This window comes from Fringilla coelebs (assembly GCF_963513975.1).
Source record: "Fringilla coelebs genome assembly, chromosome: 28".
Taxonomy (NCBI): Eukaryota; Metazoa; Chordata; class Aves; order Passeriformes; family Fringillidae; genus Fringilla; species Fringilla coelebs.
Genome location: NC_140054.1, coordinates 5606886 through 5626555, shown reverse-complemented (window position 1 = coordinate 5626555; position 19670 = coordinate 5606886). Strand labels below are relative to the sequence as shown.

General features: G+C 55.0%; 2 protein-coding genes across 2 annotated transcripts; one reads left to right on the top strand and one right to left on the bottom strand.

Moving 5' to 3' along the window:
• The first annotated feature begins 695 nt into the window (after positions 1-695).
• On the top strand, positions 696-4447 carry PPIE (peptidylprolyl isomerase E). Its single transcript, XM_084222710.1, has 10 exons — positions 696-744; positions 821-919; positions 1343-1386; positions 1985-2011; positions 2181-2262; positions 2370-2470; positions 2577-2700; positions 2784-2969; positions 3897-4039; positions 4132-4447. The coding sequence occupies exons 1-10, from the start codon at positions 714-716 to the stop codon at positions 4198-4200; spliced, it is 906 nt and encodes a 301-aa protein (XP_084078836.1). The 5' UTR covers positions 696-713; the 3' UTR covers positions 4201-4447.
• A 2523-nt stretch (positions 4448-6970) lies between these two features.
• Positions 6971-19056, bottom strand: LOC311163653 (bone morphogenetic protein 8B-like; the record flags this gene model as incomplete). Its single annotated transcript, XM_084222685.1, has 7 exons — positions 6971-7120; positions 9098-9208; positions 9495-9574; positions 10120-10314; positions 10867-11015; positions 12422-12614; positions 18642-19056. The coding sequence occupies 7 exons, from the start codon at positions 19054-19056 to the stop codon at positions 6971-6973; spliced, it is 1293 nt and encodes a 430-aa protein (XP_084078811.1).
• Positions 19057-19670: the final 614 nt, after the last annotated feature.

Genomic DNA, 19670 nt, shown 5'->3' with positions numbered 1-19670 from the left:
GTAATAAAATGGTTATAAAAATGGCAACATAATTAATTAGAGTAATAAAAATTTTGGACAATTTGAATTAGGACAAGATGAGACAATAGAAACAAAGAGTTAAGGACGTCCAGGTACCTTTTCTGGGCAGCATAAGGCTGAAAAAGGACCCACGTTAACAGAGGATTAACCCTTAAACACAACAGCCTGTTGCATATTCATACATGATGCATAAATTCCATTCAAACACCGGATTCTGTCTGGTCAGTGTCAGCTTCTCCCTCTGAATCCTGACGGCGTGGTCCTGGCTGAGCGAGGCAGGAAGAAGTTTGTTTCTCCCGATAATGGGGCAATAAATTCTCTTTCTCTGAAAGATTTAGTTGTCCTGTAGCTGCTATCTGGTGCGAGTCCTTTCTTTAGGAAAAAAGTATCCTACACATCACAGTTTCTATTTTAACATTTCATCATAACCTAAAACTATATTTAACACCCTACTTACGAGAATTAACAGAGCGTCACTTTCTAACGCTACACATTTAACATTCATTTTAATATTTGCGAAAAGCCAATCATGAAATAGGCATTTTTCACCCAGGGATGCGCAGGATCGGACGGGATCTCCGTTCCATGAGCCGAGCCGAACCGAGCCGCTCCGTGCGGGCGCGGGGCGGAGCGCTGCCGCCGTTCCGGGGCGGGCCGTGCCGGGCCGAGCCGTTCCGGGGCACCGGGGCGCCATGGCGGCCACCAAGCGGGTGCTGTACGTGGGTGAGTGGCCGGGCTGGGGGACCCCCGAGGGGCCGGGGCCGCCGGCGGTGCCCGGTGACCGCTGGCCGCCCCGCAGGCGGGCTGGCCGAGGAGGTGGACGAGAAGGTTCTGCACGCTGCCTTCATCCCCTTCGGAGACATCACCGACATCCAGATCCCGCTGGACTACGAGACCGGTGCGTGCCTGGGAGGCTGGAGCATCCCTGGGGTGCGGGTCTGGGGTGGGACCCCCCTGTGGGACCGGCTGGAGCATCCCCGGATGCGGGTTTGGGTGCGACCCCCCCGTGGAACCGTCTGGAGCATCCTCCGGGTGCGGGTTTGGGGTGGGAGCCCCCCGTGGGACCGGCCGGAGCATCCTCGGGTGCGGGTTTGGGGTGGGAGCCCCCTGTGGGACCGGCCGGAGCATCCCCGGGTGCGGGTTTGGGGTGGAACCCCCCCGTGGGACCGGCTGGAGCATCCCCGGGTGCGGGTTTAGGGTGCGACCCCCCCGTGGGACCGGCTGGAGCATCCCCGGGTGCGGGTTTAGGGTGGGAGCCCCCTGTGGGACCGGTGTGTCCGTGCTGGCCCTGACCATTGTTTCCTTCCTTCCTTCTCTCCAGAAAAGCACCGGGGATTCGCCTTCGTGGAGTTTGAGCTGGCAGAGGTGAGGAACCAGCAAGTGCTTGAGCCGTTTGGGTTTTTGCTGCCCTTGGGGTTTTTGCTGCCCTTGGGGTTTTGGGATGGATCCTCTTGCTGCTGGAGGAATCTGAAATCGCATGTGGGTTACCCACCATAACATTCAGGTGTTGTTCTGCTTTTCCAAGTCCCCACTTTTCCCATTTTCTCTTGGGCTGAATTCCCACTTTTCCTGTTTCCAGCCCAAACTGTTCCCCTGCCACTGTCCTGGGCTGGGTTTCTTGGTTTCATGGATGTCATATATTTGTCCTCTGCTTGTCTGTCCTGGGCTTTGTACCCAAATCTCTCCTCTCCCAAATGCTCATGGCATCACTAAAACATCTTAAATACAAGGGGTTAGTGGGTTTTTGGTTTTTCCAAATCACATGGGGTTTGGAAACCCCCCTTGGATGGGGTTTGGATATGGCTTTTACAAAATCCTTCAGTTCACACATCCCTGGGATAAATAAGGTTTAGGAAAACCTGGCAGTTGTCTTTATAGTGAGATCCTGGGACGTGGCTATGCTGGACCTTGAGAATAAATGTTAGTAATGATTTTATTTGGATTTTTTTTTTTTTTTTGGCAGGATGCAGCAGCAGCTATTGACAACATGGTATGGACCCTGCTCCCTGTTCCTTGGGGATGTGTGGCTTTGCTGCCCTGGCTGCTGAGAGCTGCAGAGAGAGCAGAAGCTGTGTCCTCTGAGCTCTGCAGGGCTTTGGGGGGGCACGGTGGTTTTATACCTTTTGGTGGGCTGTGCTGTGCTGTTTTCCCCTCTGTAGAATGAGTCTGAGCTCTTTGGCAGGACAATCAGAGTGAACCTGGCCAAACCCATGAGGATTAAGGAAGGATCTTCCAGGCCTGGTGAGCTGGGGAACAGAACATCCCTGGGCGTGCTTGGAGCTCCGTGCATCAGCTGAGCTCCCTTTGGGTCAGTTCCTGTGCTCTGACCTTTCCTTTTGTGGCCACAGTCTGGTCAGATGATGAGTGGCTGAAGAAGTTTTCAGGGAAGACTTTGGAGGAGAACAAGGAGGAAGGAGGAGCAGAGGCCCCCAAAGCAGAGGCACAGGAGGTAGGAAAAGCAACCCAAGCCATCTGTATCCCCGTTACCCCAGAGGATGAGAAAGCAAAGCAGAGAAATGTCACCTCAACTTGCTTTTGTCTCTTTTCCTGCCCAGGACGAGCCTCCTGCCAAGAAATCCCGGGTGAACCCCCAGGTTTACATGGACATCAAGATTGGGAACAAACCGGCGGGGCGGCTGCGGATCCTGCTGCGCTCCGACGTGGTGCCCATGACTGCAGGTGACAGAAGGCTCAGCCTCCCCTCCTGGGACCCCCAGGGGGGCACAGCTCTCACCTCCCTCCCCTTTGCCCCCCACACACAGAGAATTTCCGCTGCCTCTGCACCCATGAGAAAGGATTTGGCTTCAAGGGCAGCAGCTTCCACCGCGTCATCCCCCAGTTCATGTGCCAGGCCGGGGACTTCACCAACCACAACGGCACCGGGGGCAAATCCATCTATGGGAAGAAGTTTGATGATGAAAACTTCATCCTCAAGCACACAGGGCCAGGTAAACCCATCTCCAGGAGAGAAGATGGCTCAGCATCACGTAGGGCTGTTTTAGCCCTGTTAATAGCAGCAGCCCAGAATTATAATTATTGTAATCTACGTTGGCCAGATTTTTCTGCCACATTCAGACCCTTGTGTCACAGACATATTTGATGAAAAATCCTTTTGTCAGGATCTTTTCTCCTGAGAAGCTGAGAAGCTTCAGCTTCCCCATGTTTTGCTGCTTTGGAATGTGATTTGGAGAACTGTTTACCCAGCATGTGAATTGTTTTTCTTGATGACCAAAGACAGCCACCTGTGTCGAGGCTGGGATTTTTTTATTATAATCTATTCCTTTTCCTTTCAAGCCTTCTGATGAAATCCTTTCTTCTATTCTTTTAGTATAGTCTTAATATATCATTTTCTTTTAATATAATATATATCATAAAATAATAAATCAGTCAAGATTTATTAGAATCAAGATTCTCATCTCTTCCCTCGTCCTGGGACCCCTGCAAACACCACCACAGACAGCAGCAGCCCTGAATTATAATTATAATTATTATCATCTACATTGGCCAGATTTTTTCTGCCACATTCAAGCCCTTGTGTCTCACCAAATGCATCGTTCCCTCTCCATCCACTTTATCTGCAGTATTACATAAAGGAAAAACAATTTCAAAGCTGCTTTTCCTGCTTGATTTTAAACGAGGAGTGTCACAGCATGACTGTGAAAGGCAGGAGCAAGCCAGCAGGTTTATCTCCATACAAACAGCTTTGCTGTTACTGCAGCTAAAAATAGCTGAGCATCTTTCACACTTGCAAAGCGTTTCTCAGCATAAATTGATTTCCAGTAATTTCTGTGGGTTTTGATGCCCTGTGGGGCGCGGGGCTGGGCTGAAGGAGCAGCTGCTGAGCTCAGCCCTGACTCTGCCCTCTCTGACCCCAGGGATGGTGTCCATGGCAAACTCAGGCCCAAACACCAACGGCTCCCAGTTCTTCATCACCTGTGACAAGACGGACTGGCTGGACGGGAAGCACGTGGTGTTCGGGGAGGTGACGGAGGGCATGGACGTGGTGAGGGAGATCGAGGTAGGTGTGAGGGCAGGGGGGAGCTGGGGGCACAGCCCACTCCCTTCCTGCCCCCAGGCTTCACTCCTGGAATTGCTGCTCTGTTCTCCAAGGCTCAGGGCACCAAGGATGGGAAGCCAAAGCAGAAGGTGATCATCTCGGACTGCGGGGAGTGCGCGTGAGCTCGGCGCTCCGAGGGGCTGGGTGGGGGGAGCCTGGCCTGGAGGGACGGGGAACCAGCAGGGCTGGGGCACCCCAGGGCCCCCCCAGCACTGCCCATCCTGCAGCTGCCATAGGAATTCCCCTGGGCAGGATTTTTCCTTCCTGGGATAAATCCCTTCCCAGCCTGCGCTGCCCGAGCTGGGCTGGGCTGGTCCTGCTGCCGTGTTTTGGAAAAAATTTATGTTTGGTAAAAATAAAACCTAGTTTTGAAAATACTGAGGGGCCTGGCTGCTGAATTGCCTCTGTGGGAGGCTGGTCTTTGAGCAAAGATTTTATTTTATTTTTTGTATTTACCCTCATCTTCATTAATCCTGTGTCTAAGTCCTGGCTCCAGGGATGGGTACCTGTGCCAGGGAGAGCAGAGCAGAGCTGAACCTCTCTTGTTGGTTGCATAGCAGCATCTCCTGGAGGTGTTTTTGGCTTTGTAGTGTCCTTTTCCAGCAGCAGAGGGAAGCAGGTCCCTGGCTGGTGTCTCTCCTGCTGGGAAGGCTGGTCCAGCTCCATCCCCATCCCCAAGGGAGGGCGTTCACTGGGCTGTGTGAGCTGGAGAGCACCAGGAAATGAGGGATGAAGAAGGAAAAAACCCAGAGTGATGCGGCTGTAGGGAGGGATTTCCAGCCTCCAGGTTGCAGAGAGGGATAAACCACATGGATTTATAGTTCCTGTGGTGGGCAGCCCTGGCTTTGCACTTCAAGGTGACCAGAAGTGATGGATTTGGGGGTTTCCTGTGAAATTATGGAAGGGGTGTTTGGTTCTGAGCTTGTGCAGGTGTTGGCAGGAGGGGTGAGGCTGCTGGTGTAAGGTTCCCCAGGTATCCGAGCTGAGAACCAGGACAGGCCTTTTCCTTTTAAAATCAGAGCAAATAAATAATTTAATTGTGCAAATAACCTGGGGAAGCTGCCTGGGACTGGTCACAGCCCAGCTGGGAGCCCACGGGATGGGCACAGCCTGACCTAAAACTCACATCAGGGCTCATTTTCAAGCAAATAAGTACAATTTTAGCCAATTCTGAGTCTTTTTTCACTGCAAAAGGCCCTCTGAACAGAGCCCTGTTGTGCTGTGACATTAAAAAACAAAGAGCAAGAGAAACTCCGTGTTTACTTTCCAAACTTTGCGTTTATTTTATAACAGTGCTGTAGCTCAATATGGATATTTTATTTTTTTTCCAACTGGCTGAGTTTGGTGAACTTTGGGTAAACAGGAGGGGGTTAGTCAGCCAGCTACTTAATTGGCTGATGATATTTTCATTAAGGGAATTAAAAGCGCTTGGGTAGAGGTGGGTTAGTGGAGAAATACACAGCTAGAAACAGCTCAGTCCCAGAGCAACCTGGGTGCTGCCTCCCCCCAAAAAGTGCCTCCAGCACAGGGAAAACTCATCAGTCACAGACAAAACAGAATCAGCCAAAAATCCTCTTTCCTATATATATATATATATATGTTTGTATATATCTGTGTCTCATCAAGCAGGATAAGAAAAAGGAAGTTTTATATTATTTACATCCACTTCTAGAAGGGGGTGGGAGAGGTTTATTTTTGGCTTTTATTATTAATTATTATTATTATTAATGGATTTTGCTCTGGTGCAGCCCACAAAGCTCCTCCTCCACGCATGCAGCAGAAACCCAGGGTCACATTGCTCTGGTGGGAATGGGAGGGGACACTCAGGGATGGGATGGGACATTCAGGGATGGAAAAGGGACACTCAGGGGTGGGATGGGACACTCAGGAGTGGGAATGGGACACTCAGGAGTGGGAATGGGACACTCAGGGGTGGGGATGGGACATTCAGGGATGGGGATGGGACACTCAGGAGTGGGGATGGGACACTCAGGAGTGGGGATGGGACACTCAGGGATGGAAAAGGGGACACTCAGGAGTGGGAAAGGGACACTCAGGGATGGGGATGGGACACTCAGGAGTGGGGATGGGACACTCAGGAGTGGGAATGGGACACTCAGGAATGGGAATGGGACATTCAGGAGTGGGAATGGGACACTCAGGAGTGGGGATGGGACACTCAGGGGTGGGAATGGGACACTCAGGAGTGGGAATGGGACAGTCAGGGGTGGGAATGGGACATTCAGGAGTGGGAATGGGACACTCAGGAGTGGGAATGGGACAGTCAGGGGTGGGAATGGGACATTCAGGAGTGGGAATGGGACACTCAGGAGTGGGAATGGGACACTCAGGAGTGGGAATGGGACACTCAGGAGAGGGAATGGGACACTCAGGAGTGGGAATGGGGCATCCAGGGATGGAATGGGACACTCAGGGATGGGAATGGGACACTCAGGAGTGGGAATGGGACACTCAGGGGTGGGATGGGACACTCAGGGGTGGGAATGGTACACTCAGGAGTGGGATGGGACACTCAGGGATGGGGATGGGGCATCCAGGAGTGGGAATGGGACATTCAGGAGTGGGAATGGGACACTCAGGAGTGGGAATGGGACACTCAGGAGTGGGATGGGACACTCAGGAGTGGGAATGGGGCATCCAGGGATGGAATGGGACACTCAGGGATGGGAATGGGACATCCAGAGGTGGGAATGGGACACTCAGGGACAGGAATGGGAGATCCAGAGGTGGGAAATGAGCACTCAGGAGTGGGAATGGGACATGCAGGGGTGGGATGGGACACTCAGGGATGGGAATGGGACACTCAGGGACAGGAATGGGACATCCAGAGGTGGGAAATGAGCACTCAGGAGTGGGAATGGGAGCTGTCCATCAGTGGCAGCCGCAGGATTTCACCACCATGTTCCGGTGCTTTTTGAGGATGACGTTGTTGTTGCTGTCGTAGTAGAGGACAGAGGTGGCACTGAGCTTGGTGGGGGCACAGCACGCCTTGGGCACGGCCTCAGGCTTCATCAGGTGGACCTGGGGGATGGATGGAGCCATCAGTGCCAGCAAACGTGGCTCCAGGCAACAAACCAACCAAAAAGCCCTGGGTGAATGGGGGGATTATTTCCATCTTTTTGCAAAAATATTTATTCTAAGCTCCAGGCAGTCCCTGCTGCGGTTTATATTGGATCAGGGCTCATGGCACTGCGTGGGCCAGGCAGCCCCTTCATTAATTTGGGATTTCAGGGCCCTTTTTCTCACAAAAACAGACAAATGACTTAAAAAAAAAAAAAAAACCATAAATCAGCACAGCACGGGTCAGGCTCCGGTGTGGGCGGGGGGGTGCTGGTGTCGTTCCAACAGAGATTCTCCACCCCAAACTTAAACCCTAAAGTCCACAACACCTCTGTGCACAGGACTCCACTCTGGGATGGTTTTTCCCTGCTGGGCACACGTGTTATCCCAGCGTTTCCCTGCAGGGCAGGGGCTGGAGGAGGCTGGCAGGACGCGGGAGCCCCGGTGGCTGCCCTGACATGTGCGATTCATTTTCAGCAGGGGCAGCCGAGCTCTCCCAGCTCGGAAGTCCGGTGTTTTTGCTGTCCAACCCTGCTATTTGCAGCTCAGGCTGGGGCTGGCACGGCTCCCCAGCCGCCTTTGCCCTGGCTCTTCCCAGAAGGGCCGGATCCAGGTGATTCACATCCTGCCCGTTTTGGGAACAGCGCTGGGTTTGGGGGTGATGGGTGGGTGTAGGGGGGGAAAAGAGCCCCTCCCTGGATGGTTCCCAGCCCCTGGAAGTTTTGTTAATGTCAAAATTAAACCCAGCCAGGCGACACCTTCAAAGGCTGGGCCCAGGGCTCGGCGCTCCCTGTAATTAACCGCGAGCACCGGAGCCGGGGTGGCTCTGCCATTGGGAAACCAAACACTCACAGGGCAGGAAATTCCAGAAATTAAAGCGCTGGCTGGGATGTGGGGTGGGTTTGGGAAAAAAACAAACCCAAGGCATTAAAGCTTTTCTTGCTGGGAATATGCTGAGCCCAACGTTTGGGTGCTGGGGCTGTGGATGAACCCGCAGGAACAGCTGGAGAGGAGGAGGCAGGGATGACACTGAGACTTTTTTGGGGGGCTCTGTGTGCCCTGGGCTGGTCCCTGCTCCCCAGCTCGCTGCCAGGGGAGAAGGATCATTAATCTGCCAGAAATCAGCAGTTTTGCCCCAACTGCTGCAAAACTGGAGCAGGATGGTGTCAGTCAGAAAATCAAGAGGTGAGGGAGCTCTGGGATGACAAAATCCTGCTGTGGCACCCCTCTGGCTGAGGATGAGGGACAGAGCTTTGTGCCCTCACTCTGGGTCTTTCCGTGAATGCCTTGAAATTCCATACTGGAACCTCCTGGGAGCCTGTGGTGGGGGCCAGCCTGTGAGCAGCCACCCAGATGTGTGAGCACCCATCCAGATGTGCGTTCACCCAGCCAGATGTGCGTTCACCCACCCAGATGTGTGAGCAGCCACCCAGATGGGTATGAACCCAGACAGATGTGCGTTCACCCACCCAGATGTGCATGCACCCACCCAGATGTGCATGCACCCACCCAGATGTGCGTTCACCCACCCAGATGTGTGAGCACCCACCCAGATGTGTGAGCACCCACCCAGATGTCTGAGGACCCACCCAGATGGGTATGAGCCCACCCAGATGTGCATGCACCCACCCAGATGTGCGTTCACCCACCCAGATGTGTGAGCACCCACCCAGATGTCTGAGGACCCACCCAGATGGGTATGAGCCCACCCAGATGTGCGTTCACCCACCCAGATGTGCATGCACCCACCCAGATGTGCATGCACCCACTAATTCTTTATTCCAGCCAGGAGCCCACCTGCACCCTCCCACCTGAACACCCTCAAACCCAGCCGTGCTCATCCCAAAATCCCAGCTCTTCCTCAGGACCTGCCGGGCTCTGACTGCTCCCCAGGACCCTGGGTGTCCCCCCAGGGCTGCCCTGGCAGGCTGCACTGACCAGGGACTGCAGGATGGCGTGGTTGGTGGCGTTCATGCAGGAGTCCAGTGGGAATGCACACTCCCCCTCGCAGTAGTAGGCTGAGTATCCCTGTGGAGCAATCACCCAGTCCTGCAAAAAAATAAAAAAAAAAAGAGTTACATTGAGGGTTTCACCCTTCTGTGCCCCCTCATCCATTCCCCACCTGCACAAACAGCTCAGCAAGGGTTTATTTTGGTTTTTTGGATCAGCCGTGAGTTGTTCGGGGTCACCGGTGGGGTTTGGGGTTGTGGCAGTTCATGTTTGCCTTCCCAGCTCCTGGGGTGGTTTCATGGGCAGGAGAATCCAGGGTGGGGGAATGGAATGATGGGGGTGTTGGGGTTTTTTTGGTCATTTACTTCTCCCAGCAGACAAGTACCAGCCAGCCGAGGTCCTGGAAGCTGACGTAGAGCTCGTGGCGCCGGCAGACCTGCCGCCCATCCGCGGGGTGGACATCATCTGTGGGGAAAGGGGACAGGGATTTCAGCCCTGGAATTCCCCCTCACAGGTGGGGTTCAGCCCCTGGGATTGGGATTAGCCCAGGAGAGCCAAAGGAGAGGAGGCTTTGTTGCTGCACAAAGGGAAAAGCAGCTCCAGAATATCCAATTGATATTCCTATATTGGGATGAATGAATTCAGCCTTGGAAGGGCTAAACCCCAGCTTTGCTCACTTTGAGGGTTTCCCAGACTCAGGCTTTCCTGCTCCCCTCCTGCCTGAGCTTTCTGGAGCTGTGACACCTTCCCAGAGATCCAAAGCCAAGGGCAATGAGGCAAAAATTCCAATATTCAGTAATCCTGACACGCTCACAAAACACCATTTCCTTGAGGGCATCCAACCCAAACCCTCTCTGCACCTCCCAAACTGCAAAAACCTCCAATCCTAAAACCTCAGGACTTTTTGCTCCGTTTCCCTTGGGCCAAAAAAATTGGGATTTCAAGGCGCTGACAAGCAGAGCCTCGTGTTTTCCATAGGGACATCCCTCCTGCTGCAGGAAACACCTTACCAAAAATTCCTGGGAGCTTGTTTGGGTGGGGGAGGTCGTTGGATTTCTTGTGCTGTCGCCTCCTCTGGGGTTTGGCTGCTCGTGTGACACGGGAGGGGCTGGGGCTGGCCCGGAAAAATGTCACCATGAAGGGCTGCTTGGAGCGGGGTCCCCGGCGCCCCAGGAGCCCGGCTGAGCCTGGATCCACGCTGTGCCCTGCAGGGACAGGACCATCTCTGGGGTTTGTCCTCAAATAGAACTCGTTTGGTTAAAGCAGAGATGAAAAACACAGGAAATTTGCAGTGGGAGATGTGGTTCTGGCATGCCAAGGGGTTGGAGCCTCCTGTTCCAGCATGAAATGGTCACAGAGGGAATGGCCAATTCAGGGATTAAAAGTGATTTTCTCCTTCACCCCAAGGAATGGATGGGGCTGTGATTCCTCCTCCCATGGAAGAGGAGCTGCTCTTTGTGTGCCTTCCCACCTGGAAAAGGCACTGCTGGAGCAGATTTAGTCCCGTGGGGAGAACGGGGTTAATCCTCTGCCCCACACACAGAGGATCCCTCCAGGTAAAGGAGTTCATTAACTATTAATGAGGTTAATTACAGTCCACGCCATCAGAACCTGCAAACCCAGACTGCTGGCACCCATCAGAGCTGGAAATTTAAAATTGCACTGAGATCAACCCCCCAGCACATCCTCAGCACAGAGAGGACTCCAATTCCTGGGAATTTGTCCCCAAACTCTGCAGGGCGGTGGGGCAGGCTCACCATCATCTGTCTCCACGTAGAGCCGCAGCCCCAGGGTGTATTTCTGGTCCACTGACCAGTGGTTGCTGGCAGCTGTGACATCAAACACCAGCCAGCCCTCTGTCCCAGCACGCAGGTCCTGCACATCCAGCAGGAACAGGTCAGATTCCCTGCAGGATCGGGGGGAAAGCAGCAGGTGAGTAACAGCACCCAGAGGGCTCCAGCAGGAGGGATAATGAATGGAAATGACTCCTGGGAGCTGTGTCCGGGCAGATCCCGGCTCTTGGGTGCTGGACACCATGGGGGTGTCCTGGGAAAAGCTCCCTCCCTGCCCAGTGGAGGTGCCAGGGCGTGGCACTGCCCTGGGGAAGGTGTGGGAGCAGCCGGACGGGTGGGGCGGGAAGGGAAAGCCTGGAGCTGGTCCCCACACCTGTCTCCATCTTCATCCCAATTCCCATCCCCATCGTCTTCATTTCCATCACCATCACCCCATTCCCAACCCCATTCCCTTCTTCTTCAGCACCATTCCCATTGCCTTTATTTGCATTCCCATTCCCATCTTCATTCCTGTACCCACGCTCATTCCCATCATCTTCATCCCCATCATCTTCATTTCCATTGCCATCCCCATCACCCCATTCTCCTCTTCTTCAGCTCCATTCCCATTCCCTTCAGTTCTATTTCCATTCCCATCTTCATTCCTGTACCCACACCCCTTCCCATCATCTTCATCCCCATCCCCATTTACATTCCTGTACCTATCCCCATTAACCTTGCTTCCACTCCCATTCCCATCTGCTTCATTCCCTTACCCATTCACATTTTCATTCCCACTCCCATTCCCATGCCATCATCCCCATCCCCTGCATTCCCATCATCTCCATTCCTACCCCCGTTCCCTTCCCATCTCCTTCATTCCCTCCCCCTTCACCCTCATCCTCATCCCCATTCCCATCATCTTCATTCCTATCCCCGTTCCCATCATCTTCATTCCTAACCCTGTTCCCATTATCTTCATTCCTAACCCTGTTCCCATTATCTTCATTCCTAACCCTGTTCCCTTCCCCTTTCCTTCATTCCCACCTCCATCACCTTCATCCTCACCCCCATTCCCATCCTCTTCACCCCATCCCCATTCCCTTCCCCTCTCCTTCATCCCCACACCCTTTCCTACCCCCTTCACCTTCATCCTCATCCCCATTCCCATCATCTTCATTCCCTTCCCATCTCCTTCCCTCCCACACCCTTTCCTACACCCGTGACCTTCATCCTCACCCCCATTCCCATCATCTTCACTCCTATCCCCATTCCCTCTCCCTCTCCTTCATCCCCACACCTTTCCCACCCCCATCACCTTCATCCTCACCCCCATTCCCATCATCTTCACTCCTATCCCCACTCCCATCATCTTCATTCCCACCCCCATCACATTCATCCTCACCCCATTCCCATCCTCTTCACCCATCCCCAATTTCTCCACGCCGTCCCCACTCCCCCGCCTCCATCCCCACTCCCACCCCCCTGATCCTCCCTCCCACCCCCTTTCCTGCCCTCCCTGCCTCCCCCAGCCCCTGACCTGTTGGAATGCTGGGCAGCCACCTCGTAGATGCTGACGTGGAGGCTGCAGTTGCCGTGCCTGGGGACGCCCCGGGATTTGTAGATGCGGAACTCGGCGGCCGTCACCGCCTCTCCCGCCGGCACCTGGGTCAGGTCGAACCTGAACTCCTTCCAGTAGGGCTTGGGGGACAGCAGGTCCCGGTCCTGCTCCACTGAGGAGAACCAAAAACGGGCTCAGGGATGGCTGAGCCAAGGCTGGAACCTCCCCACAGACCCCACCCAGTGGATTTTGGGGATAACTCGCTGGTTTTGAGCTGCTCGCCCTCGGTTGGAAGTTCCCATCTCCTGAGGTTTTAGGTCTTGATCATCCTCCCCTATTTCTGCAATTTATTTTGCTATAAACCCACCAGCTTCCCCTGCCAGCCCTCTTTCTTTATTAGTAATTAAAATAAATTAAAATGAAAAGCACAAACGCTGGCTATGAATGTGCCATGAGCGCAGAGAATGTGCCGGGCTTTAGGGGCTGCAGCCTTCAGTGATTCATCAAAAGGTGAAAAACACACACAAAAAAAATGAAGTTTTGGGGCTCAGCAGAACCATCTGGAGCAGGAATTGAGGTTTTCCAAATTTTTATTGCAGCAGACAAGGCCAGGGCTCATCAGAACCATCACTGGGTATCACAGGTCCACGAGTAAAGATTTGTCCACAAGCAAAAATTTAACCACAAATTGAAATTTTTATCCTGTGTGCTTTTGGGGAGCTGGGGGGGGGATTATCAGGTCACTGCTCTGTAAAAAAAACCCTCCCTTTTTCCTGAAAACACCTACTTTCTCCATCACACAGGGACAGGAAAAATCTGATTTTATTTTGTTCATCCATAAAGAATAACCCTTCCTTTCTCTATGGTAATACAGCCCCCATAATTTTGCTAATGTGCAATTATTTGCTTCAAATTGTTCTTTAAAAATACCCCAATCTTTCTGGTCTGAGTATAATTAAAGTTTATGATTCAATATGATTCAATATGACTAAAGCTTCTCCTGCTTCGGGCACAAAAGCAACGTAACCTGGCGCTTACTCTTAAAATAAAACCAAATAATTAACTAAATTTAAAAAAATAAACATTTTAATGCATTTTTTAACCAATTCCAGGGGGGAAATATTCCAAATTTAAGCCGCTATAAGCTTGCCATTCCCATATAATATATATATAATGATTAAATATATATATACATATATTTTATATATATACATATATAAAATGATTAAATATGATTCAATATGACTAAAGCTTCTCCTGCTTCAGGCACAAAAGCAATGTAACCTGGTACTTACATTTAAAACTAAATTAAATAATTAACTAAATAAAAAAATAAACATTTTAATGCATTTTTTAACCAATTCCAGGGGGGAAATATTCCAAATTTAAGCCACTGTAAGCTTGCCATTCCCATATATATTTTTTAATATATATAAAGTTTATGATTGAATCATATTTAACGTGACTGAAGCTTCTCCTGCTTAGGGTGCAAACCTAAACCTGGCGCTTCCTTTCAAAACTTTAACTAAATAAAAAATAATAATAATTTAAAATGCATTTTTTAACCAATTCCAGAGGGGAAATATTCCAAATTTAATCCACCATAAACTGGCCATCCCCATTTCTACGGAGGGAGCATCCCTCCAAACCCAAACTGCAGATTTTACTTATGTACCCACCGGGTTTTTTTTTTTTCTTCTTTTTATTTTTTCCTTTTTTCTTTTTTCTTTTTTTTTTTCTTTGCCCCCTTTTATTTTTTTTTGTTGTTTTGTTTTTCGAATCCCACATTCCCTGCAGCTCCCGGCCTCACCACAAGCTGTGTTCTAAAAAGAGCCCGGGGCCGGGCGGGCAGGGCGGATGCGGACAGCGCTTCCTGCCCCGGCGGGGCGGCTGCCAGCCGGGCAGGAGGATGCTGTGGGCACCGGGCCCCCCTCGGGAGGGGCACAGAGCCCCCCAAAATCCTCTGCAGCCCCTCAGGCTCTTCCCTCTTTTCCATTCCCACCATCCCATCGCGGGGGGGGGGGTTGATTCTCCCGGGTTTTTGGTGCTGCCAAAGCTGCCGAGGCCACACAAAAATCCTTCAGTTCCCCCAAAATGTGAGCAGAGGAGCCACCTCTGGTTTTCAGCCCCCTGTGAGTGTCTCACACCGGTCCAGGGGATGCTCCAGGGGTCCCCTGGGGTGGTTTTGGTCACTTGGGTGACCCCCTTGCTCCAAAAGCTTTGGCAGAGGAGGATTTTTTTGTCCGAGCCAAGGAGGTCACAGAGACCCCACACCAGATTTAAAAAGGCCAAAAAGGTGATTTTGGTCCCTAGAGAAGAGTGAAAGCCTCTGCTAAATTTTTTTTTAATGAAAATTTCCTGTTGCTGTGGAGGTGATGGAGGGGTCCAGGGATGAGGGCAGAGGAGGGGATTTGGTGGGAGGGGAGCCCAGGGACACCTTGGCAGCAGGAGAAATGCAAAAAGGGCTGCAATTAGCAGAGCTCCTTGATGAACCAAATAAGCTGGATCTGTTTGGGGTGAAATCCTGGCAGGAATCCCTGAATTCTCTGCTGCTTCGGGGAGAAAAAAAGGGAACCCCTTTGGAGGGGGAGGAGTGAGGGAGGATCTCCCCCTTCTGCGCCAGCCCTGGTGCACAAACAGCAGCTTGGAGCGCCACAGACGGGAGTTTGGAGCAGTTTGGAGTTTTTGGAGAGGGCTCAACGTCCCTGTGTTCACTGCTGAAACCAGAGTGGTCGTGAAATGAGAGCCCTGCCGCTCCCCCGAGCCCCCAGCAGAGCTGTGGGTGCTCAGATGCAGCCGGGGGTGTGCTGGAGGTGCCCCCCCCGGGCGGTTTGGGGAGCCCAGGGTGCCTGGGAACCTGCCCCTGCTCCGGCCTGACTCAGCCACACCACCAACCCTCAATTATCTGTGGGTGGATTATCCGGATTGCAGAGGAGAGGCACCAAAAAAGCCCAACCCAAGAGCTTTGCTCTCCTTTCCCCCTCCTTTGGCATCATCCCCAGGAGCTGCTGCACCTTCCCCCAAAGCTGAGTGCCCATCTGTGCTCCCATCTCCCCCCAAAAATAATATAAAAATGATTATAAAGCAATATAAACAGTCTTGGGGCAGGGGATGCCCAGCTCCATCTCAGCTGAGCCTCCTGGTGTCTCCCAGTCCCTGAGCATTCCCAGATCTCTTCCCAGATCCCACCCTTCCTCCTGCTCCCCAGGTTATTCTTAGCTGCACGTTTTTCCTTCTATAAACTTCTACAAACTCTGCATCAGTCGTAATTACCGGGCCTGGCTGCTCCCCATGGGTCCCCACGATCATTTCAGACACCAAATTAAAAGGAAATGCCAGGATATTCAACCACATCAAGTGCTCTGCATCCTAAAATAGGTTTAAAGGAGATGCAGGGAAGATGCTGTCCTTTCCTAGCAAGCAGGGGGAAAAAAATGAGCTCTGGAGGCTTTCTGAGGTGGGGAGGGATTTAGGAGTTATCCCAACACATCCAGACTCCCAGGGTCCGTGGGGAGCACTGACACCTTGGCACAGGCTGCCCTGGAGGCTCTGGGCTGGGAAAATCCTGGATTTCAGTGGTAATTGTGTAGGGCGAGGGCAGTGGGTGATGAACTTCCAGTCTGGAGTAGAGCAGCACTTCCCAACTCCTAAAATTCAATTTAAGAGGCTGCCCTGAGCTCCCACCCCACACTCAGGGCGCCCTGAGGTGCCTGGGGAGCTGTGGCTGCTTTTCCCAAGGTGTCCCAGGTTCCTCTCCAGTGCTCCCTGGATTTTCCAGGAAGATGTGTGGCTGTGGGCACATCTTCATCTGGAACAGCCACAGGGAATCACAGACTGCTTCGGGGTGGAAGGAACCTTAAAGATCCTCTAATTCCACCCCCTTGCCATGGGACACCTTCCAATGGATCAGGGGCCAGCAGGGGAAGGGGGATGTGCGCGCTGTGGTGCCCTGGGGGCTCGGGAATGCTGCGAGCCCTCACCCCCTTCCCCATTCCACATCTCCCCGCTCCACAATTACACCCTGCCCGTATCCACGACTCACAGCTGAGGAGAAATCCCAAAGCCCATCCTCACCCCGAGCTTAAAAACCCAACACCCCGCCGGGCTGCTGCAGGGAGGGCACAGAAACAGCGCGGGCCGGGCTCCATCCCCGCTCCGGGAGGAGCAGCAGGGTGGGAAGGGCCGATCCACCAGCCCCAAACGCAGCCGGGGCTGCCCCTGTCCCCAGTCCGGGCCCTGTTTGTGCTCCAGGGGTTTTTGTCGCTCCCCCTTGCCGGGAACAAGGAGTGCCGTCGGGAGCTGCGCCCCAGCCCGGCTCACACGGGTCCCGAGAGGTCCGGGTGCCCAATGGGGCACAGACTTTACCCCATTTGCATGTCCCATCAGGATAATTGTGCAGCGAATTATGTATGCAAATGAGAGCTGGCCTTCTCCCACAAAAAAACCCTCCTTATTTAATTAACATGAAGGGGCTGAGGAAGCCGCAGAAATCAAAGCCATTCAAATGGAAGGCTGGAGCCGCGCTCCCCAGCTCTCCTGGCCACTCCGGGAGCTGCGGGAAGGGCAGCAGTGCCCCCGTGCCCCTGTGCCCCCAGTGCCCCCTCCAAAGGCTCCCCTAGTTGCCATCAAACCCGACCATTTAAAAGCCCTTTTTGGTGGCTGGGTGTTGTCCCAAGTGCTGAGGGGATTTGGTGCTTCAGTTTTTGTCTCCATCACTCTCAGCTTTCCCAGGATGCTGAACTCCACTCCGGATTCGGGAGGGGAGCTGGGTGCACCTGGGTCTGTCCCAGGGAGACTCCTCACACCCACAGGTGGTACAGGGGATGTAGGAACGAGTGGGACGCACCTCTACAGCCCCTCCCTCGCTTAAACCTCCTCCCGAGGCGGCAGATCCAGATCCCCCTCCCTGCCTCCAATCCCCGAGGAGGGATTCTCCCCATCCTCAGAGGCTGCGGGGGATTTTGTGCTCGGGGCACCCAACCACCCCTTAAAACAACGAGCAGGGGAGGGGAAAAGCTCCATATCCGAACTCCCAGACTGGGCTCAGGCCACCCCAGTGCCTGCCCCGGGGGAGGATTCGCCCCATCCCGGGGGTTTGTGGCCCCGCTGATGCTGGGATCAGCTCTGCTGCTGCTCCAGGGAAATACGAGGGATGCTGGAGCCTGGTAACCAGCTGGACGGGATTCCAGCAATAATTAGCAGCCTGGAGGATTTTATTTGGAGCCGTGATTCGGTGTCCCATCGAGGGTCACCCTGCTGCGGGCACCAGAGCCGCTGTCCCGCCTGTCCTGAGCTCATTTCGCCGCCCACCTTGTGCCCGCTGAAACGGGGAGAGCGGGCTGGACGAGCCTCCCTCAGCTCCTTCTTGCTGCAGGACATCCCCCTGCTCCATTTCTCCCTTTTAAATGGACTTGGGATTCATCCCGGCCACTTTCACCCCGCCACCGTGTCCCTGACCGCCGCTCTCCCCGTTACTGAGCTCAGCTTTGGGCAAAAAGTTCCTTATCGGAACAAGGGCTGCGAAACCACCCCGAGGGATGCTCGGAGCTGCCGGTACCACGGTCACGGACCAGGGGTTGGGGTCAGCTCAGCCCGGTGTGCCCGTCCCGCCGGGGCTGTCCCTCGGTGTCCCCTCGGTGCCCTCCCGGCTCCGCCGCCGCCTCCTCGCCGGTCCTGCCCGTCCCCTCCTGTCTGCTTTGGTCCCCCCGGTCCCTCCGTGCGCCCCGGTCCCCCCCGGTCCTGCCTAAACCACCTGGATCACCCCCGTGCGTGCTCCGGTGCCCCCGGTCCTGCCAAAGCCGCCGGGATCCTGGCCGCACATCCCGGTACCCCCGGTGCGCTCCGGTGCTCCCGGTGTCCCGCACATCCCGGTGCCCCCGGTGCTCCCGGTGCGCTCCGGTGCTCCCGGTGTCCCGCACATCCCGGTGCCCCCCGGCGCTCCCGGTGCCCCGCACATCCCGGTGCCCCCCGGTACTCCCGGTGCCCCGCAGATCCCGGTACCCCCGGTGCCCCCCGGTACTCCCGGTGCCCCGCACATCCCGGTGCCCCCCGGTACTCCCGGTGCCCCGCAGATCCCGGTGCCTCCCGGTGCTCCCGGTGTCCCGCACATCCCGGTGCCCCCCGGCGCTCCCGGGTACTCCCGGTGCCCCGCAGATCCCGGTGCCCCCCGGTGCTCCCGGTGCCCCGCCGCGCTTCTCACCCATGTTAACGAGGCTGACCACGGTGTCTGCGCGGCTCACGACGCTGCCGGGCGGGGGGCTCTGCGTGCTGAGCCCGGTGAGCACCGGGCGCGACACCGCCGCTTCCTCACCCTCCTCCTCCTCCTCCTCGCCGGCCACGGCGTGGTACAGATCGAGCATGAAGAGCGGCGCGGCGGCGGCGGGGGCGCGGGCGGGGGCGCGGGGCCGGGGCCGGCCGGGCAGCCCCAGCACGGCCAGGATCTCCCGCTGCACGTCCCGCCGCTCGCCGCCGCTCAGCCGCCGCTGCGGGACCCCGGCGGCGTGCAGCCGGCGGCGGAGGACGCTGCCGCTGCCCAGCTGGCACAGCACGGCCGCCACCCAGAGCAGCGCCACGGCCCCACGGCGCCCCCCGCCCGCCCCGCGCCCCGGCCCCATGGCACCGCCGGGACCCCCCGCCCGCCCGGTGCGGTGCGGCCCCGGGCACCGGCACGGCCCCGGCTCCGGCCCCGGCCCGCCCCGGCGGGGCGAGGGAAAGGGACGGTCCCTGCAGCGGCACCGCCCCGGCCCTGCCCGCCCGGTGGCTCCGGGGCGCGGGGAGCATCGCCGGGCATGAGAAGAGGCAGGAACTCAAAGCCGTGGAGACGCAAATTGGTGGGAAGCCATCCCTGGGGATGCTTCTCCTCGTGGGCACCCAAAGCCCTGGGTTCCCACCTCACTCACACCCAAAAGCGTGGGCACCCATCCCTAGGGATGCTCCTGCTCGTGGGTGCATGAAATCCATTCCGAGGGATGCTCACCCTCCTCTATGGAGGCTCCACCTTGTAGGCAACCAAACCCAGGGGCACCCATCCTCACTGGCACCCAAATCCATGAATACTCACAGCTGGGGACACTCACTCTTGTGGGAAACCAAACCCAGGGGCACCCAAATCCCTGAACATCCACACCTGGGGACACTCACCCACCTGGGCATCCCTCCCAAGGCCACCCAGACCCTTGGACACCCCCTTGCATCCCTTCCCCTCTTCCCCACCCCACTGAGCACCTCA